The 23,112-nt window shown below is 43.4% G+C and overlaps 1 protein-coding gene across 2 annotated transcripts in view; it reads left to right on the top strand.

Annotated features, from left to right (window-relative positions):
* Window positions 1-23,112, top strand: part of ctnna2 (catenin (cadherin-associated protein), alpha 2) — a 672,433-nt gene that overhangs the window by 609,861 nt on the left and 39,460 nt on the right. For both annotated transcript variants that reach the window (XM_036933400.1, XM_036933401.1), the window contains 4 exons: window positions 1,114-1,206; window positions 4,471-4,627; window positions 6,235-6,435; window positions 21,990-22,141. In XM_036933400.1, coding sequence (XP_036789295.1) covers window positions 1,114-1,206; window positions 4,471-4,627; window positions 6,235-6,435; window positions 21,990-22,141 — 603 coding nt within the window. The remainder of the gene's footprint in view (window positions 1-1,113; window positions 1,207-4,470; window positions 4,628-6,234; window positions 6,436-21,989; window positions 22,142-23,112) is intronic.

The raw sequence follows: 23,112 nt of genomic DNA, 5'->3' as shown, positions 1-23,112 counted from the left end.
AGCTGTCCCTATAGCGGAACCCTTTTTGGGCATCCACAAGGATGAATTTAGTGCATTCTCTCACCCTGCCACCATCTTAACAGTAGTGCTGTCAGCACAGTAGAACAGAAGAAAGCTGGTCAACCTGTTCTTTCCATTCCCCAATCTCTCTCTCTCTCTCTGTCTCTCTCTCTCCCTCTCTCTCTCTCTCTCTCTCTCTGTCTCTCTCTCTCTGTCTCTGTCTCTCTCGCTCTCTCCCTCTCTCTCTCTCTCTGTCTCTCTCTCTCTCTGTCTCTCTCTCTGTGTCTCTCTCTCTCTCTGTCTCTCTCTCTCTCTCTCTCTCTCTCTCTCTCCCTCTTTCTTTTTCTCAGTTTCTTTATTTCTCCCTCTTTCTCAGAAAATTATGCCCTTGAGATAGTCCAGTGGAAAACTCACATTATAGTCCTTCTGTGATCTGAATCATTTTAATATTTTTAGGATATTGATAGAGCAACGAAGAGAGAGAAAGAGATGGATGGAGGGGGTGGGACACTCACCAGGTCTCAACGCAGGGGAATAACAAATACCAATCTAACAGATGAGCAAGCCCAAACCCCGGTACATATTTTGCCCCGACATTGCCTTACCTAGCCAAGCATTAAATCCCCTGCCGCCGGTACAGATAGCTACAGACATGAGTTAAGGCTGTGGCGGAGACTGCCTCCTTCAGGAATCACTATCTGCACACATTATAAGAGGCTAACCAGTGTGAGTGTTAGTGGGGAAATTGTGTTGGGTTTCAGGTGAAAGCTAACAGACCGTCGCTAATAGTAATAACAAGGGTACTTGCATCGTGAGAGAAAGAATATGATTAAAAGCTTGTAGTGGGCAGAGGTTGAGCAACAAACGTCAGACAAATTGAGCTTTGTCTGACGTTTGTTTCCATCTAATGAACACGAAAAAGGACAGAAACGGTGTATTCTGTCACTCAGGTACCAAAAACACAGACTAGCCAACCCTAATGAAGTTCTGATATTTTGTCTGCCATTCATTTGCTATTATTGATTAAAATGACCCAAATGGTGTAGATGCAGTTATTAGACACAAAGTTGTTCAAAAGTAGCTAAGCCTGTGTGTCCTTGTCTCTTGTTACAGGTGGCTAACCTGGCCTGCTCCATCTCTAACAACGAGGAGGGTGTGAAGCTGGTTCGCATGGCCGCCACCCAGATCGACAGCCTCTGCCCACAGGTAAGCAGCACCTCACTGTGCTGTGTGTCGTGGATCCTGTTCAGTAGAGAGAGAGAGAGAGAGAAAGAAAAAAATAAAAACATTTTGAAACATAGTGAACCAGGGGAGGGTAACTACCTGAACTTTTTCCCCCCCCTGAACCAATTGTTGTTTTCCGTTGCAAAATGTGATTGTGATACTACGCCCTACTGAACATGACCCTGGTAATAACACCAGCCATCGGAGGTACCCGGTTGAGCTGTTTTACATTCATTTTAGAGTAAAAAAAAAACGAAACACACTGTGTTATTTGGTTGCCATTCCATTGGAAAGAGAGTGCATTGGGAAGTGCCATTGAATTGAGAATAAGTATATATTATTAAATATCTCTCCGAATAACTACACTCTAAAACCAACTTTTTAACAATGATAAAAGAAAACCCACACAGTGCTGGTACATGGTGAGGAGGACGGAGTAGTAAATCTTCAGTACGAATGTGAATCAGTGGAATGTATAAACTTTGCCGGAGGGCAACTTTGTATGGGCACAGGCAGCGTTCTTCATCTTAGTACTGTGTGTGTCTGTGTGGGTAACAAGAAAGAGAAAGGGAACACACAGAGAGAGAGAGAGAGAGAGAGAGCGAGAGAGAGAGAGAGAGGGCAGAGAGCGAGAGAGAGGGGGGGGCAGAGAGAGAGAGGCAGAGAGCGAGAGACAGGGGGGCAGAGAGAGAGAGAGAGGGCAGAGAGCGAGAGAGAGAGAGAGAGAGAGAGAGAGGGCAGAGAGCGAGAGAGAGGGGGGGCAGAGAGAGAGAGAGAGAGGGGCAGAGAGAAAGAGAAGGTTGTAGGAGAAAGACACAGATGGGAGCTCTAGCCTCCCGGAGCAGTCTTCCTCTGAATGTCTGACAGAGGAAAAGGTGGGAATCGATAGGTTGTTTCCAAGGGTTGGGGCATTTTCACAGGGGACCCTGTGCTCACTAACGGAAGTGAAGAAAGGTGCAAGACTCTCGAAGACTCACACTGGGCCCACAGTACACCGACCGAGACCCACTTTTTAATAATCTGACCTCCACTGAGTCAAGGCTAGTATTAGAAAACTTTGGAAGGGGATTGCAAGTTTTAAGTTCCCAGCTGTCGCTTTTGCTTGGCAACGACCTCAACATAGAAAAAGCGCTAAGCAATAGAGGGAAGAGGGATAAGTGACACAAAGAAAGAAAAAAGAAAGGTAGGGGCAAAATAGATGGCTGTTTTTTTTTACATTTTGAAAAAGCCCTGTCGAAGGCCAAAGAGGCCGACACGTGAGCTTGAATAAAAAATAGTGATACTAGCAAGACTAGTGTGTGAGTTTGTCTTTTCTTTTAAGTAATCACACTATTCCCACGTGCATTACAATAAGATGACTCAGATGTGTGTGTGCTTTTTGGAATGGTGTGTTTTGACAGGAAGTCGGTTTGACAGGGGGGGGGGGTTAAATACAGAAGAAAACGGGGAACAGAACAACATGTTATGTAAGATGAGTGTGAGCGACCCCGGTGTATTACCTGACTGTCTTTACTTGATTTCAGGCATCATTAGTGGCTGTCAAACCCTGAACCCTGATCAGACTCTTTAGCAGAGTCTCTTTTAGGCTTAACGGAGCTAAAAGTAGAAACTGTAAATGCAAAGAGTAACTCAAGTGTTTATTAACTTTTTGATAAAAATAAAAAAAATATGTCTGTTTATTCCTGATTTTAAACAGGTGTAACAGACATTTTTTGTTTTTTTTCTGATATAAACAGAACTTAAATGGTAGAAAGATGCATGGAACATAGTGAGAAGGCCGGTGGGTTCAGGATTCAATCCCACACAGGCAGGGATTGCATATGTGCTCAACGTACCTCAGCAAAGACTTAAAATATAGTGTATATTTTTTTTAACCTTATTTTCCAAGCTTTAACAAGCTTAACAAGGACTTTAAAAAAAAATAACGTTCTGGATGAATCCACAGCCCCATGTGTAAGTAGAAAATAAGGGAAAACTATCAGGGCCCCCTGAGTGGTGCAGCACTCAGAGGACAGCTCATCGCGCCACAGCTACTCCTTGTGTTGGGCCAGGTGCCTGCAGGCTGACTCCGGTCGCCAGTTGAACGGTGTTTCCTCCGACACATTGGTGCGGCTGGCTTCCAGGTTAAGCGGGCGGATAATAAGGAGCGCGGTTAGGCGGGTCATGTTTCGGAGGATGCATGACACCCCCTTCGCCTCTCCCCGGCCCTTTGGTTGAGTTGCAGCCATGAGACAAGATTGAAATCGGGGAGAAAAGGGGGGTAAAATGGTGGTTGTGTGGGGGAAATTGTGGTTGTCTCACCTTAAGATGATTGCACTGTGAGTTGCTCTGGATAAGGGCATCTGCTAAATTACTGAAATGTACAAAATAAAAAGATATTATCTTGATTGGTTAAGTCATACAGGCCTACAGTAGTAATGGCACCCTGCCTATTGCTTTACCATTCGTTGTTGAATAAATATGAATATATTAACTGTACATTATCCATCTGTTAGATCTGTTAGATCATTAGTTCTCATTCCTGGGAATAACAATGTTTCTTCTCCTATGAAGACATCCAGTTTTCCAAACGATCCTGCTGTTCAATCCGCTGGAAATGTACCCAGAGAACCCTCTCCCTTAAAGGGATAGTTCACCCAACACAAAATGACATACCCCAAACCAAAGTCTTACCAAAGTCTTACCTTGCCATGACAATTTGGGTGAACTATCCCTTTAATGTTCTTAAGGAAACTGACTGCAGAAAGGGATCTAGACTGTGCTATAGCCTACTGCTATAGCCTACTGTACCGCCGGTGCGGTCCATTTCACACCCTCTACTCTATCTAGCGGGTGTACCAATGCTCATGCAAGGCTTTGTACTTCTTTAATTAGTCTAATGTGTATAGCAAGGAAGTTCATCATTGAAGTACAGCCGTGGTCATGGCTTGTCATGCAGAGTTTCCTTAGAAGCCACTTCAGTCTTTTTGTCTAGGTCAGGGGTTTGAAGTCAGAAGTCTTGGAAAGCCACCCGATTATATTCCAGCCCCAGCAACAACACATGATTCCACTTAACATGGTCTTTGGTCTGGAAAGGAGAACGATTATATGATGATCTTCATTAGATGTGTTAGTGCTGGGCTAGAATAAAACCCTGCACGGCTTGTATTGTAAGCACTCCAGGACTGGATTTGGAGATCCCCTTGACTTAGGTGGTCCTACACACGCAAACACCTTTTCTCTCAACCTTCACTCTCTAACCCCCAGGTGATCAACGCGGCCCTCACCCTGGCTGCTCGGCCCCAGAGCAAGGTTGCCCAGGACAACATGGATGTGTTTAAGGACCAATGGGAGAAGCAGGTGCGCATCCTCACTGAGGCCGTCGATGATATCACTTCTGTGGATGACTTCCTGTCCGTGTCAGGTATGGAATCGGGAAAGATTAGAAAATATTGACAATGTTGTACACTGTTAAAATTAAGTGCTTTTTAACATTAATACCAGTTGCAACTGAGCTCCCACCAACAGGAGGAGGCTGGTGGGAGGAGCTATAGGAAGACGGGCAGATTGTAATGGCTGGAATGGAATAAATGGAATGGTATCAAACATATGGAAACCACATGTTTGACTGTTCCAATAATTCCAGTCCAGCCAAAACAATTAGCCGTCCTCCTATAGCTCCTCCCACCAGCCTCCACCGCCACCAACATATCGTCTCTCTCGGATTCTAACGGTTTATTGTATAACAGTTCTTGACACCTGGGGACGTATGTATCAAATGTCTCAGAGTAGGAGTGCTGATTAAGAATCAGTTTGACCTTTTTCGTTTAAAAAGAAAAAGATTGCATGGACAGGGGGGGGGTGGGGGGGGGGGGGGGGGGCTGATCCTGGGTCAGCACTGCTCCTCTGAGATGCTTGACACATACAGCCCGAGATAAAGTAGACTAGATGTGTTTGTACAGTGTAAGGTAAGTAAGGTGTTTTTCCACAGAAAGACGCATTTATCCGACATTGTTTCTGCTTCCATTTAGAGAAAGGAGAAAGCTTTCTTGTAGATACCTATATGGCTTCTAATGATGATGACTGTGATCTATTTAATACAGATGACCATGATAATTAAGTGATTTAGTCATTAGGAAGTACAACAGTTGAACAGAATATTCTCTCCTTTTACGGGATTTAAAAGCTTTGTAGGCCATAATGGGTACGTGGCTATTGACGCAGTTCCAGGACAAAAACATGCTTTCTCGAGAGTGAGTGAGTGAGTGAGTGAGTGAGTGAGTGAGGGAGGGAGTGAGTGAGTGAGTGAGTGAGTGAGTGAGTGAGTGAGTGAGTGAGTGAGTGAGTGAGTGAGTGAGTGAGTGAGTGAGTGAGTGAGTGAGTGAGTGAGTGAGTGAGTGAGTTCCATTTGGGATGCATGCTTAGTCCTTTCATCTGAACAAAACCCTCGTGGCGGTGGGGTCACCCACTCGCTGTGTTACTCTGATGGAACTTGTTAATAATGCTACAGTAGTCTGGGTAACAGAGGCGACAAAGATAGGTTGGTTCAAAAAGATTTGCCTTCAAAAGAGGAGAACACATATACACACACACATGCGAGCATGCACACACACGTGTAAGCACATACACACATGGGCATACACGTTCACACACAGTACAGGTCACCGTTATGGGAGCGTTGTTTCCAAAACTCGGTCCACGGAACCCCAAGGGGTTCAACTAATAATCAAGCTTTGATTATTTGAATCAACTGTGTAACGTGCACCACTTGGGGTTCCGAGGAACGAGTTTGGGAAACTCTGTGGTAGAATCTTTTGAAAGACTACCACCTCATTCTGCAACCCTCTATAATGTAGTCCACAAGGACTCTTGTCAATGAAAGGGTTAGAATGATTGTGCAATGCGCTTTCGGGATATCTGGGCTTTCTCTTTTTTTATCAAACAGCAGTTGTCCCTCAAGTTACTAAGCTATGCCTTGACACATGTCTGTGCCTAACGAACACCATGCCTCCCTTTATCTCTACCCCACAGAAAACCACATTCTGGAGGACGTGAACAAGTGCGTGATCGCCCTGCAGGAGGGTGACGTGGACACCCTGGACCGCACGGCGGGCGCCATCAGGGGCCGGGCGGCCCGCGTCGTTCACATCATCAACGCGGAGATGGAGAACTACGAGCCAGGCGTTTACACCGAGCGCGTTCTGGAGTCTATCAAGCTGCTGTCTGAGACCGGTGAGTTGGTCGTAAATGTACACACACACACACACACACACACACACACACACACAAAACCAACCAGTCAGTGGTGGCTCCTCAGGGGAGGACCATCCTCCTCATTGAAAAAGTTATCATTTTTAGATAGAACTGTAGTAAATATATTCACATCCCCAAATAATTGATTAAAACACACTGTTTCACAATGAAGGTCTAAAGTAACCTCAACAGCACTCCGGAGGACAGCTACAGTAGCTTCCATCCTCTTCTTGGTACAGTGACTTCAATTCAAAACCTAGTAAGCTCTTGGTTCTCAATCCCTTCCATAGACTTCCACAGTAATTATGATGTCCTCCAACCTATCAGAACTCTTGCGGCATGAACTGACATGTTGTCTAGTACAGAAAGCATAAGCTACAGATACGTAGCTAGCACTGCAGTGTATAAAATGTGTTGAGTAGTTGACTCAAAGAGAGAGAAAGACAATAGTTGAACAGTTTTCAACAAATTAATTTCTTCAAAAATGTAGGAGAAGAGAGAGAGAAACAGAGAGAGAGAGAGTGAGATTTCGTCATTTTTTTTTCACTTTCAGTTTCACTTACTTAGCTAGCAAATGCAGCTAGCTAGTTTAGTCACTCAATACCCGACTCAAACAGAGGGATGCTATGTTAGCTAGCTGGCTATGACTATCCAACACAGCACTGGAACTCTTCCAAGTCTAGGTAAGCTTTTGGTTTTATGAATTTATTGCCACTGGGGCCCGCCCGCCAGGTATAATTGTTTACTGATTGTACACTGTAACATTACTGCATGATTGTAGCAGGTTTACTAACACATTAGTTATATTAGCTATGTTGACTAAGACGTTACTTTAGCTAATATGGGGACAATTATGTAGGCTGTGTGTTGCAGTTTGGCTTGGAAAGTTTTTTTTCGCCTGGTCACATACAGCTTATGTGTTGTTCATTGAAGTCCACAAACGAAGGGAAAAGGTGAGAGGAGGAGTCTGCATAGAGGTGAGAAGGAATACAACATGGCTGTTATGAACGTGAACTGTGTTTATGCGTGATCAGGGGTGTATTCATTCTGCCAATTCTGTTGAAAACCTTTTCTTAAATGGAAGCAAACAAAATGGGGATAAGAATACCAGAATTAGTCCAATAGAAACTCTCGTTTGCAATTGTTGGACTAATTATTACACCCTAAATAAGCTAGATGCCGGCAAGTGTGTGCAAGGCAGTATTGAACGTGTCTGTCCATGTGTAGTTGCCTAAACCTAATTTTAGATTGAACTGGGTGAATGGAATATGAATGACAGTCATCCAACATACTGAAATTGAAATAACGCCATGCTCATGAAAAAAAAGAAGAGTAGGGCTGTCCCCGACTAAAAAAATATCTTGGTCAACGGAGAGTCGTCTGTTCTCTCTCGAACCAATCGATTGGTCGACATTTTTTAAGTGTATTTCTCCATATATAGACACACCCTATGTTTGAATAAACTCAACTATAGGTAGGCTACTGAGCTTGTCTGATGCTTTAAGCGCTGCAAAAAAAAATGAAGACACAAATGACTGAAGAGGGAGCCAGAGATCAATATAGCCTAACCAGAAGAAAAATAAATGTTTCCCGACCATCCTCCTCCTGCTGCCCGATGCTGATGGTCTTTGCAGATTCTGGATTTAAGCGGTTATAGGCTACACCAACGGTCTGCCTACCTGTAGTGGATTTTATTCAAACATACGGTGTGTCTATATATGGAAAAATACAGTTATCGTTCCATTTCTACTGATCTGAATGCCATTTACGAATGCCATTTATCTAAATGAAAATTAAACAAATCTAGAAGTAACATCTATTGTCATTGCCAATATGTAAAAATAGCCTACATGAAGCCAACAAATAAAAACATTATATCCTGAGCAACATAGATATATTTTCAGTCACATTGGCTATGCATGGCCTGTCTGCAAGGAACTTGAAACATTGTATCAACTATTAACTCAGTATGGGCCAAAGCTGGATGCTAGCAAACTTGCAACATTCTATAAAATATTCTGGGCCCTCAGAGTTTCCAACACCAGTGAGCTCTGGAGAGACAGACACAGCTGTGGGCTATTTGCGTAAGTAATCAGGTAGGCCTTTTTTTATGACGTTTCCACCGGATCAGAGTGTGAAATTTCTTCCCCCCTTTGATGCTGAGTTGTTATCAAAAGGGAGAGAGCTGGGAATATTTTTCAAATCGGCTACGTTGAGGAAATATTGTCATTCTCGTTGGATGTAAAAATAGACTTTGTGTACTTGTTGTTTGAGGCAAAGAGAACATGACTTTGAGAAGCTCCACAGTGGTGGTGAGTTTAGACAATTGGAAATAGTATCAGATCCCCAAATGGGTGCATTTATAAGCCTACATTTGCGTGCAGGCCAGGTAGCCTAAGCCTACTTCTATGCGTAATCACGTGTGTGTCCTTATTCAAGATTGACAGGAGTGCGACAAACAAAATGCAATGAAATAAATCAAAACTTGTATAGGCCAGGTTGTGCGCTCTGCAAACAACGTGTCCACTCCTACAATGACAAGGGTAAGAGTGTAATAATGATAGATTAAATGTATTAACAGAAATTATCTGAAAAAAACATTAGAAATGATGGTAATTAATGGTAAATGTACTACTGGTGATACTGGTGTGCCATCCCCGCGACCTCCGCAATGGATTAGTCCACTGAGACAGGCGTGAATCAGACAGGCGTCGCATGTGGCCTAAATGTTTTAAAATATAACAAAAAATATATAACTAACTAAATCTCAGTCGACCAACAGCCTATCGACCAAACAATCGTCCAGTCGACTAAATGGGGTCAGCCCTTTTGAAGAGGAATGAAAAAGGTACTAGTAGATACCATGGAATCCTGGGATATGACTAAGCCAGCCAATCAAACTGTTTAATACAGTTTTTCATACACAGCAGGACTGATACTGGCCCACACTCAAAGCTATAGATGTGTTTTGTCTAGTTGATTGGATTTGATGCCGTGTAAAAAATGTGAACATACAGTATATATCCTATATTCTCTTTTCTTTATGTATTTTCCCTCATATATACATTCTGCTCTGTACAAAGCTGTCATCAAGGCAGAGTTGGCTACTTTGAAGAATCTTCAATATAAATATATTTTGATTTGTTTAACACTTTTTTTGGTTACTACAGTACATGATTCCATATGTGTTATTTCATAGTTTTGATGTCTTCAATATTATTCTACAATGTAGAAAATAGTAAAAATAAAGAAAAACCCTTCAATGAGTAGGTGTGTCCAAACGTTTGACTGGTACTGTCCGTTCTGCTGAAATGTAGGGAGGGGAGGAAGCGTAGGAGAAAGGGAGAGGATGGAGAGAAGGGAGAGGAGGATGAAGAGAGGGGAGGGGTGGATGGGGAGAGGGAGAGGCGGGAGAGAAGAGAATGGGGAGAGGACGATGAAGAGAGCGGAGAGGAGGATGGAGAGATGGATAGAGAGAGGGGGATAGATACAGTTCACCAGGGATCAATAGAGGTGCTTTATGGTGCAGATCAGATGTGCATGGAGGCTTTTAACAAACACCACCGCCACTAAAACACAAGGAGGGGAGGAACAAGCAACAAAACAGCTCTCCATCAAAGAGAAATATAGTTAAGACGAATAAGAACCCGGTCAGATTCGGTCCCAACCCCCCCTCGCCTTCTACATTTCAATTAGCAGCATCAATCGAGCATGCAACCGCAACCAAACCCCATGAAGGTTAATGTGCGACACGTCTCCTCCTTTGACTGAGCGGGCGTTAGCTAGCTAACGGGTTTGAACAGTTCAAAACTCGACATTACCATGTTTTTTTCTCCTTGCTCTTTTTTTTCTCTTCCTTAAAAAAAGGAGCGAGGCAGGCAGTTTATATTCATTTCACTGAGGGCAGGAGGGGGACAGGGAAAGAGTGGCTCCGACACGAGTGTGGTTTGACTCTCATTAGCCTTTAATAACCTCTGATAAGGGGAGAACACATCCTTATGAATTCATATCATTATTCATCCACTGTCTTTTTTTAGGCAGCCCCCAAAGTGACTTTGTGGGGCATGGTGGTACAGTATAGTATCTCCCAGACAGGTACGAATCCCCGGAGATGTGACCATGTGCTCTTCACTGTACTGAACTTCACTGTACTACTTAACTTACTGTACTGTACCACTTAACTTACTGTACTGTACCACTTAACTTACTGTAATGTACTACGTTACTTACTGTACTGTACTACTTTACTTACTGTACTGTACTACTTTACTTACTGTACTGTACTACTTTACTTACTGTACTGTACTACTTAACTTACTGTACTGTACTATGCTTACTGTACTGTACTACTTTACTTACTGTACTGTACTACTTTACTTACTGTACTGTACTGTACTACTTTACTTACTGTACTGTACTACTTTACTTACTGTACTGTACTGTACTACTTTACTTACTGTGCTGCACTACTTTACATACTGTACTGTACTACTTTACTTACTGTATTGTACTACTTTACTTACTTACTTACTGTATTACATTACTTAGTGTACTGTGCTACTTTACTTACTGTACTACTGTACTTACTGCGCTGTACTACTTTACTTACTGTACTGTATTACCTTACTTACTATACTGTACTGCTTTACTTACTGTACTGTACTACTTAACTTACTGTACTGTACTACTTTACTTACTGTATTGTACTACTTAACTTACTGTACTGTACTATACTTACTGTGCTGCACTACTTTACTTACTGTACTGTACTATTTTACTTACTGTACTGTACTATACTTACTGTGCTGCACTACTTTACTTACTGTATTGTACTACTTTACTTACTTACTGTATTGTACTACTTTACTTATTTACTTACTGTATTACATTACCTAGTGTACTGTACTACTTTACTTTCTGTACTACTGTACTTACTGCGCTGTACTACTTTACTTACTGTACTGTACTTTTTACTTACTGTATTACCTTACTTTTTACTATACTGTACTGCTTTACTTACTGCACTGTACAACTTTACTTACTTACCGTACTGTATTACCTTTCTTACTATACTGCACTACTTTACTTACTGCACTGTACTACTTTACTTTCTTACCGTACTGTATTACCTTTCTTACTATACTGCACTACTTTACTTACTGCACTGTACAACTTTACTTACTTACCGTACTGTATTACCTTTCTTACTATACTGTACTACTATACTTACTGCACTGTACTACTTTGCTTACTTACCGTACTGTATTACCTTTCTTACTATACTGCACTACTTTACTTACTGCACTGTACGACTTTACTTACTTACTTACTTACTATACTGTACTACTTTACTTACTGCACTGTACTACTTTACTTACTTACCGTACTGTATTACCTTTCTTACTATACTGCACTACTTTACTTACTGCACTGTACAACTTTACTTACTTACCGTACTGTATTACCTTTCTTACTATACTGTACTACTTTACTTACTGCACTGTACTACTTTACTTACTTACTTACTGTATTACATTACTTACTGCACTGTACTACTTTACTTACTTACTTACTTACTGTATTACATTACTTACTGCACTGTACAACTTTACTTACCTACCATACTGTACTACATTTCTTACTATACTGTACTACTTTACTTACTTACTTACTATACTGTACAACTTTACTTACTTACCGTACTGTATTACCTTTCTTACTATACTGCACTACTTTACTTACTGCACTGTACTACTTTACTTACTTTCCGTACTGTATTACCTTTCTTACTATACTGCACTACTTTACTTACTGCACTGTACAACTCTACTTACTTACCGTACTGTATTACCTTTCTTACTATACTGCACTACTTTACTTACTGCACTGTACAACTTTACTTACTTAACGTACTGTATTACCTTTCTTACTATACTGCACTACTTTACTTACTGCACTGTACAACTTTACTTACTTACCGTACTGTATTACCTTTCTTACTATACTGCACTACTTTATTTAATGCACTGTACAACTTTACTTACTTACCGTACTGTATTACCTTTCTTACTATACTGCACTACTTTACTTACTGCAGTGTACTACTTTACTTACTTACTTACTTACTTACTGCATTACATTACTTTGTGTACTGTACTACTTTACTTACTGTACTTACTGCACTGTACTACTTTACTTACTGTACTGTACTGCTTTACTTACTGTACTGTATTACCTTTCTTACTATGCTGTAGTACTTTACTTACTGTACTGTACTACTTTACTTGAATGCAATGTCTTGATTTACGCATCAATAACCATGATTCATATATTTTTGCAATGCGATGCTTATACACTGATACAAGGCTCTACTGTGCAGTACTGTGCAGTACTGTACTGTTCTGTGATGTAGTGTCAATGGATTCAACTTGGACGATTCATTTGAATCTAGTCAACACCATGGAGTTAACTGAGAATTTATTGAAATTATTAGAATAAATCCTAATTGGAAATGATGGGCAGTTTTCTCCTAATTCACAAACTCAGTTTCCAGTAGAACTGAGTTGACATAGAACTGACACCAGCCAACCCTGATCTGTTGAATATGCCACCTATCAACAGTTCCATAGTCACATTCATAAAGTAGACCCAAGGGGCTGGTTTCCCATACACAGATTAAGCCTAGTCCTGGAGTAAATAGTACTTTCAATCGTGACTCTCCATAGACCATGATTTCTATTCCAGGACTAGGCTTAAATCTTTGTCCAGGAAGCCAGGCCATAGATTCCTCTGTTCTGTGTGTGTAAACAACAGGGCGATCCTAGCCTAGCACAGCTGGCCCTGATGGCACCGTGTGTGACTTGTTTAACGCTTGTTTATGACTTATCGCCTCTGCGGCGAGGGGCACTCGAGTAACGCTGATTGTCTCTTTCATTATCCCGGCAGAGGGGAAATAACCAGAGCAACAATGGATTTCCCACCCTGGTGAATGACTTGTAATGAGAAAGATGGAGGAGAGGAACGATGGAGGGATGGGGCAGCCAGGGTGAGGAAGGATCAATGGGGTCAGGTTTGATACATCTCTAGCGGTGGACTAGCCCTGTGCTACCACGCGGATCTCATGAGCTTGCATAAATAGTGAAACATGTTTATGTAACCTCGCAAGATCAGTGTGGTAGTACGAGGCCAGGGTTGGACCACAGATAATACCTTCCGCCTACATCTATTTTTTGACTCTTATTTGTAGCCTTTTCTTCATCTTTTTACTTTCAAGGCTAAGAATAAATCAATGTTGACCCGCTACCCTTAAAAGTGCATAAGTGTAAAGCATGCTAATTGGACAGTTGCCTCTCTGCAGTGTGTCAGGATTTAATCAATCCGGGCTTAGCATGGTTGAATCAAAATATTTGTGTTAATTTCCTGATTTTAAAGGATCTCACTCCCTGTCTAAAAACATACAAGGAAATAGAACCCGCCACATATGGAGTCGTCAAGCTTCAGGCCACTAACCGAAAGTAGCAAGATCCCCCAGCCGGCAAGGCGAAGAAACATGCCGCTCTGCCCTTGAGCAAGGCAGTTAACCCCCAACAACAACTGCTCTCTGGGAGGCTGATTAAGGCAGCCCCCCCCCCCCCCCTCCCGCACCTCTCTGATTCAGAGGGGTTGGGTTAAATGCTGAAGACATATTTCGGTTGAATGCATTCAGTTGTGCAACTGACTAGGTATCCCCTTTCCCCTGTTCCACTGCAACACCAGGACTGCATCCCAAATAGTACCATACTCCTATGAAGTGCATTACTTTTGACAAAAGTAGTTTGTTATGAAGTGAATAGGGACGTAAAGCCATTTGGGACGCAAGCCTGCTGTCATTGGAAGGCCCTGTCCACCTGACTGTACATGTCCACTGCAGTGTGTGACTTCAACATGGAGGGAACACACAGACACGGCAACAGACTAATCTCCCCTTTAGGTGCCACTGTGGCATGTTTTGCTCTGTCAGAGGCTAAATTGGTGCCTCCTGAAAGCTGGCGGAGAGATAGTGAGACGTGGAGGTGGAGGGGGGGAGCAAAACAGATGACAATTGGATGAGAGGAGAGAGAGAGAGCAGAGGGTGGAGTCAGTGGTGGAGGTGTGAACAGGTGGCGTCCTGGACTGCTATTGCCTGTGTAAACTGCAGCCAGGACTCTGGGGTGTACTGTAGGACTGCCATTTAGTTAGAGTGTCCATCAGAGAGGCATGCGCAAGCGTGTGTGTGTGTTTATGTGTGTGTGTGTGTGTGTGTGTGTGTGTGTGTGTGTGTGTGTGTGTGTGTGTGTGTGTGTGTGTGTGTGTGTGTGTGTGTGTGTGTGTGTGCATGTTTATTCGTATTCGTGCAAGCCTATTAATGTGTGCTCACCACTCAACGCCAGACTCTGTAACTCACCCCTGGCCCCTCTCTTCCTTAACAATGACCCCAGTCAGATGTTTTGCTCGGGGTAGGTAGTACAGACAGTTGGGCTGGGCACACAGTCCATTCCAGATAAATCCTCGTCCTCGACTAAAATCCACTTTTTATGGTGAATCTCCAAAGAACAATTTCCAGGACTAGGTTTAATATTTGTCCAGGAATCCAGGCCATAGATTCCTCTGTTCTGTGTGTGTAAACAACAGGGCGATCCTAGCCTAGCACAGCTGGCCCTGATGGCACCATGTGTGACTTGTTTAACGCTTGTTAATGACTTATCGCCTCTGCGGCGAGGGGCACTCGAGTAACGCTGATTGTCTCTTTCATTATCCCGGCAGAGGGGAAATAACCAGAACAACAATGGATTTCCCACCCTGGTGAATGACTTGTAATGAGAAAGATGGAGGAGAGGAACGATGGAGGGATGGGGCTGCCAGGGTGAGGAAGGATGAATGGGGTCAGGTTTGATACATCTCTAGGGGTGGACTAGCACAGTGCTACCACACGGATCTCATGAGCTTGCATAAATAGTGAAACATGTTTATACAGTCGTGACCAAAAGTTTTGAGAATGACACAAATATACATTTTCACAGTCTGCTGCCTCAGTTTGTATGATGGCAATTTGCATATACTCCAGAAAGTTATGAAGAGTGATCAGATGAATTGCAATAATTGCAAAGTCCCTCTTTGCCATGCAAATCAACTGAATCCCAAAACAACATTTCCACTGCATTTCAGCCCTGCCACAAAAGGACCAGCTGACATCATGTCAGTGATTCTCTCGTTAACACAGGTGTGAGTGTTGATGAGGACAAGGCTGGAGATCACTCTGTCATGCTGATTGAGTTTGAATAACATACTGGAAGCTTCAAAAGGAGGCTGGTGCTTGGAATCATTGTTCTTCCTCTGTCAATCATGGTTAACTGCCATCATCATTGCTTTGCACAAAAAGGGCTTCATAGGCAAGGATACTGCTGCCAGTAAGATTACACCTAAATCGGATCATCAAGAACTTCAAGGAGAGCGGTTCAATTGTTGTGAAGAAGGCTTCAGGGCTCCCAAGAAAGTCCAGCAAGCGCCAGGACCATCTCCTAAAGTTGATTCAGCTGTGGGATCGGGGCACCACCAGTACAGAGCTTGCTCAGGAATGGCAGCAGCCAGGTGTGAGTGCATCTGCACGCACAGTGAGGCGAAGACTTTTGGAGGATGGCCTGGTGTCAAGAAGGGCAGCAAAGAAGCCACTTCTCTCCAGGAAAAAGGGACAGACTGATATTCTGCAAATGGTACAGGTATTGGACCGCTGAGGACTGGGGTAAATGCATTTTCTCTGATGAATCCCCTTTCCGATTGTTTGGGGCATCTGGAAAAAAGCTTGTCCGGAGAAGACAAGGTGAGCGCTACCATCAGTCCTGTGTCATGCCAACAGTAAAGCATCCTGCGACCGTTCATGTGTGGGGTTGCTTCTCAGCCAATGGAGTGGACTCACTCACAATTTTGCCTAAGAACACAGCCATGAATAAAGAATGGTACCAACACTTCCTCCGAGAGCAAATTCTCGCCACCATCCAGGAACAGTTTGGTGACGAACAATGCCCTTTCCAGCATGATGCCATGATGATCACCTTGCCATAAGTCAAAAGTGATAACTAAGTGGCTCAGGGAACAAAACAGTGATATTTTGGGTCCATGGCCAGGAAACTCCCCAGACATTAATTCCATTGAGAACTTGTGGTCAATCCTCAAGAGGCGGGTGGACAAACAAAAACCCACAAATTCTGACAAACTCCAAGCATTGATTATGCAAGAATGGGCTGCCACCAGTCAGGATGTGGCCCAGAAGTTAATTGACAGTATGCCAGGGCGGATTGCAGAGGTTTTGAAAAAGAAGGGTCAACACTGCAAATATTGACTTGCTCAGCTTCATGTAATTGTCAATAAAGGCCTTTGACACGTATGAAATGCTTATCATTATACTTCAGTATTCCATAGTAACATCTGACAGAAATATCTAAAGAAACTGGAGGAGCAAACTTTGTGGAAATTAATATTTGTGTCATTCTCAAAACTTTTAGCCACGACTGTATAACCTCGCAAGATCAGTGTGGTAGTACGAGGCCAGGGTTGGACCACAGATAATACCTTCCGCCTACATCTATTCTCCCAGCTACATCTAAAGTGGACTAATCTCTACTGAAGGTGGCACTATGGCCTGTTTTGGCCTGGGGCCTGGGGCCTGCTCTGTCAGAGGCTAAATTGGTGCCTCCTGAAAGCTGGCGGAGAGATAGTGAGACATGGAGGTGGAGGGGGCAAAAGAACAACTTATGAAAAATGGAGGAGAGAGAGAGGAGAGGGTAGAGTCAGTGGCAGAGGACTGAACAGGTGGCGTCCTGGACTGCTGTTGCACTTTATGTAAACTAAAGCCAGGTGTGTGTGTGTGTGTCTGTGTGTGTGTGCCTGCGTGTGTGTGTTCGTGTGGTGTGTGTGTGTGTGTGTGTGTGTGGTGTGTGTGTTTGTTGTAGGACTACCAGCTAGTTAGAGTGTGTCCATCAGCTTCTGACCTGCCTGGCTGAGATCCTCAAGGGACGAAGCCAAGTCTAGATGTGTCTGCGTGAGTCTGCATATTCATGCTTGCCTGTGTGCCTTCTTGCGTATGTGTTTGTGTGTGATTTTGTGCCTATGCATCTCTGTGCGCTATTAACTCAACGCTAGAATCTGTCACTCACCTCCCCAGTGGCAGGCCTCAAATGGTCAAGCTGTCTAACTCGCTCTGCTTATCACAAGTGTCTCACCTTTGACCCATGTCACTTAATGGCCCTTTGTCTTCCTCAACAGTGAACCCAGTTATATTTGTAGTTTGGTGTAGTACAGGCAGTCGTGCTGGGCACACACACACACACACACACACACACACACACACACACACACAAGCAGACTGCTCAACTCCGTTAAGCTGAGCCATAGATTCCTGACAGACATTCTACTTCACACACACAGACCTGGGGATTGAGGCTTGTCCTTGAAGGGGGGAGCTAAATCAATAGCCTCATGGGAAAGGGGTTATCTCTCTCTCGCCCTCTCCTCGCTCCTTTCTATCTGCTCTCTCTCTCCCTCTCCCCACCTGCATTTTACTTGATCATTAAGATTTTGCCCAAGGTAGATATAAAGCTGATATATGGCCTAGTGTTTAAGATTGTTGGGCCAATACCTGAAAGGTCGCTGGTTCGAATCCCTGAGCCAACTAGGTGAAAAGTCTGTCGATGTGTCGTTAACCAAGGCACTTAACCCTAATTGCTCTGGATCAAAGTATCTGCTAAATGATTAACATGTAATAAATTCCCTGGTTTTCCAGAAATCTTGGTTGGATAATTCCAGATTTCCTGCTATTTCCATACAGATTCTAGGAATCCTCCAACTGCGATTTCAGGGAATACCAGGGAATTTATGGACATTTGATTTTCTCAATGTATGTCTAGAATATGGGAGAGTAATTACACACGCACTAAAAGTCAAAAATAATGTAATGAATGGCAGATTGGCTATGTCAGCTCTAACACAAGTTACATTCACTGTTTTTCCCAACCAAAAGCAACGGATGGACTGATACTGTGGAGAGGACTGGAGAGTGTGATAGCTAAGTCAAGAATCCTGTCAGCTGTGAGTGCCAATTCGCAGTACACAAGCTCCAAAATGGCCACCAAGTTGCATCACCCTGCCCAGGTGTTTCCCACGCTACACAGACAGTGGCTTGAAATGAGTCACTCTTTCTCTCTCAGTTTCATCAGTTGTTATGATGATGGAAAGGGGGGGTTTTAGTATAAATGAGACACAGATGGCTAGCCAGAGGAGAGCAGAGGAGAGGTGGGGAGGGGAGGGGAGAGGAGAGAGCGGGTTAGAGAGGGAGGGAAAGAGAAGAGGAGAGGGGAGGGGGAGAAAGAAAGAGAGAAAGGTGGGAAGAAGCTTCTTCAGCAGCAGTGGGTGGGTGGTATAGACAAAAAAGCTGACTAGTGTATTGGAGTAGGAATCAGCAGTATAGGATGTACAGCGAGGTGAGACAGTTTAGCTGAGGTTGGGGCAAACTAGATCGCCCAGAGAGACACTCGTAGGCAGAAGTCTCAGCAGCAGCTAAATCAAAAAGAAGTGTGTGTGTGTGTGTGTGTGCGTGCGCGTGTGTGTGTACTTGCGGGGGGGGGGGGGGGGGGGGGGGGGGGGCTAGAGATACTTCCGGTCAGACTTGGCAATGCGCTCCCTCCCTCACTCCGTTTCCTCCCTCACTCCGCTCACTCCGTTTCCTCCCTCACTCTGTTTCCTCCCTCACTGCGTTCCCTCCCTCACTGTGTTCCCTCCCTCCCTTCCATAAGGCGAAAACACAAATCACAGTGACGGCTCCGGTTTGAAGGTTAATGGCACTCTGCGATTTACGGCCTTTTTGGTTTGTTTGTGCGGAAGTCGGAAGTGTTTTTTTTTTTGTTTTCCTACGAGGAGTCTATTATGTCACGACGCGAGCAGCGCTGTCCTCCTGTGATCTTAGGCCTTGAGGATGTCTTTGTTGGCTGCGTGTTGCGTTCTGCCACTCTGGTTCCACTAAGCACTTTGCCGAATATTTAAGCATTCACTTCATTCATTGTACTTTCATGACTTCTCTCTTGATTTATAGTTGGGCTTGGGAAGGGGGGAGGAAAACAAATCCATTCCAACGCGGTCACGTTTAATTCCCTTTATCATTTCTCAACCGGAATGAGTGAAATTGCTCCTTTACCATCAGCAACTTTGCTCATTAAGCGTCTCGGAGAACATTTAGCTATTTCTATTTAAAAACCCTAGCACTGCACAAATTTTCCCAATAGCCTATTTTACGCTAATCCAGTAAGTGGATTAAACTGAATTAAAAAAAGATTAATTTTAGAGAGAAAAAAAGGAAAACTGTTTTTGTAGCACCTTTTATGTTTGGTGTATAATAACCAGCCCCAGTGTTTTTAATACGTTTATGTGTATTTTTGTCTGATTTACCTTTCTGACTTAAGCTTCTAATTGATTTTCGTCACTTCACGGTGAACAGAGAAGAGAGAGAGAGAGAGAGAGAGAGAGAGAGAGAGAGAGAGAGAGAGAGAGAGAGAGAGAGGGCTCTGAGTAGAATGACAATAATATCACACAGCGTGTTTGCCGGGGGTTTCAGGGGCATATCCACTAGCACATAAAATCTTTGTTGTTGTTGTCGTTTTTCCCCCTCCCTCCCCTCATTCTCATTAGACGTGCTTCTTCTTCACCAGTGATCCAGAGCCCAAATTCAACCTCCTCTCCAAATTCATCCCTCTTATTGTGTTTGTTTCATCATGCCTCTCTGAATATTTTATATGTATTTCAACAGCCGCTCTGAGAATATTATGTCATGTTTTTCTCTTTTCTTTATGCATCAGAAGGTTTTTGCGAGTGCCTCTCGTCTTGTTGTACTGACCCCCTTTTCTCCTCTGAAATGAGACGACGGCTCAGTGTAGACAGATAATGAGTACAAGCTGTAGACTGAGGCGCTTGCTGCTGAATCTGAAATTGTGAAGGCGGCACGACATAAGTCGAGTGAGTCTATCTACGCGGATTGGATACTGTGTGTGTGTGTGTGTGTCTGCGCGCGCATGTGTGTGTGTGCGCGTGCATGTGTCCCTAGTGTCCACTTGACAGTGAAAAGGGAACTGGCCGGCTCTAATCAGACTGGGTCAAACAAGGTCGTGTCAATCCACCTAAATATTGTTTTGTTCTCTCAGTTTGTTCTCTGTCAGGTGGTTTAAGCGTAACCTATTGATTCAGCTGTTATTGCTCAAGCAGAACCACAGCATTAAAACAATTATTAAAGGCCCAGTGCAGTTGAAAAACATGCCTTACCTGTGTTTTATAGGTTTCCACACTATGAGGTTGCAAAAACACTGTGAAATTGTGAAAATTATGATAACGCTCTTTTAGTTTAAGAGCTATTTGAAAAGCCTGTTCCAAACCTTTATGCCAATAACAGCTCGTTTTCTGTTTTCACCTCACCACTCAGATCATTTCCAGACAGTCCTAGCAAAATTATTGCTTGTTACCCAGAAATGATTTGATATTGAGATAAAAATGGCTGCATTGGACCTTTAAACATTGCCTGCATCAGATCATCACGATTCGTCTGAAGATGATTATGTAGCTGTCCCACTCAACATGAATATATTCGGCACGATTGCCCTGGCATTTATTCAAATTCAACACCCCTCCTGTGAATGCACAAAGAACATACAGATACTCCGTTGGCAACGCTTGCCAAACTAATATTCCCGCTAAATGCCAGCCATTGTTATTGTCGGAGTTCGCAACTTTTTGTTTTGCAGCCTTTTGTTTTGGCAATGAATTTCCAGTCCCTCATCAGCAACCTGTTAACTTGAGTGGCTGTCAACCAGAGCTAGCGTACTAGCATGCTAGCACTGACAGATTAATAGGTGAATGGCTGCCAATCAAAGCTAGCACATTAGCATCCTAGCACTCACGCGGTGATAGATGACAGACAGCCGCTCTCTTGGTAGTGTAGCCAAGGTGCAACTGCTAATTGGCGTGCGAAGGGCACTCGGGCGCCCCATCCCTGTGGTACCAGATTTCTGGTGACATCTCGTCTTTTTCTCGAGAGGCTACATTGACAGAGGCTGGGACCCTCCCTTCAGAAGATGTATTTGACACGCAGAGTGTGTCTCCTTGGTTTGAGAATAGAACACCCACACATTGTCTTACATAGACACACACACGTCTCTTTCGGTATTCCACCTTTCTCTCAAACCAATGTGCCCGTTCCACCCCAGGGGGAAAGATACACTTTAGAGGGATGTTTTTTCAGACATTTCTCTTGTTTTTCACCTTTGTTTATCCTTCTCTCTCTCTCTCTCTCTCTCTCTCTCTCTCTCTCTGTCTGTTTCTCACACACACACTGAGGAAGGCACCTGCTGCAACGCTGTAGCAGGACATGTTGCCTAAAATATAAAAATAAATTAAGTGAGTGCACCCGAGTCAAGTAAGTTCTGGTCGCCATTCTTATTGTTATCTCCTTTCCCTCCCTCCCTCTCCCTCCCTTCTTCCAGTCATGCCCCGTTTCGCTGAACAAGTGGAGGTGGCCATCGAGGCACTGAGCACAAACCCCCCACAGACCTTCGAGGAGAACGAGTTCATCGACGCGTCCCGCCTGGTCTACGACGGCGTGCGTGACATCCGGAAAGCCGTTCTTATGATCAGGGTGGGTCCACTTCCTCATTTCCTCCTCTCCCGCTTCTCAAAGCATGCTGGGAACAGACTCCGTATATAATTACACAGGGCTATTCCTATTATAGTACACTACTTTTGACCAGAGCCCATAAAAAGTAGTGCGCTATATAGGAATATGGGTGCCAATTGAGACACTCTTTTTCTCTCATTGACATCAATGCATGACCAAGTGTACATAAGGATTCGCACCTATGACTGCCGAAATGTCCATTTTCAACAACATCAAAAATCTCCAATTCTAAGAATGTGTCCTGCGTGAGGTCACATGAAATGTCCATTTTCCCAAGATGAAACACAAACAATCTCCCTGATTTGATGTTAGCGAGTAAGAAATTAAATAACATGGAAATTAAATTACAAAGAACTTTACGGTTCATAAGAAATCAAATCAAATCAAATTGTATTGGTCAAATACACATGGTTAGCAGTAGTTATTGCGAGTGTAGCGAATTGTTATGCTTCTAGTTCCGACAATGCAGCATTATCTGGGGCGGCAGGTAGCCTTGTGGTTTTAGCGTTGGGCCGGTAACCGAAAGGTTGCTGGATCGAATCCCAGAGCTGACAAATTAAAAGTCTATTGTTCTGCCTGAACAAGGCGGTTAACCCACTATTACTGTCATTGTAATAAGAACTTGTTAACTGACTTGCCTAGTAAAATAAAGGTAAAAAATCTAACATGTGTTGTGGTATTTTCCTGTTTACTAAATGAGGAGAGTTTACAAACCACGTTCCATTTGGCACGTTCCATTTTCTGGAGTGGACATATAGCAGATGTCTGCGGACGTGTGTACGTGTGTGTTTGAGTGTGTGTTTGAGTGTGTGTGTGTGTGTGTGTGTGTGTGTGTGTGTGTGTCAGAGTTATATTTAAACTTCATATTTAATAAAATGAGCTACCTTTGACTCTCAGATCAATTCAGTGTCTATAAATGAATTCTGAGAGTG

The sequence above is a fragment of the Oncorhynchus mykiss genome, chromosome 10 (assembly GCF_013265735.2).
Source record: "Oncorhynchus mykiss isolate Arlee chromosome 10, USDA_OmykA_1.1, whole genome shotgun sequence".
NCBI lineage: Eukaryota > Metazoa > Chordata > Actinopteri > Salmoniformes > Salmonidae > Oncorhynchus > Oncorhynchus mykiss.
This window is presented reverse-complemented; position numbering and strand designations above follow the sequence as displayed.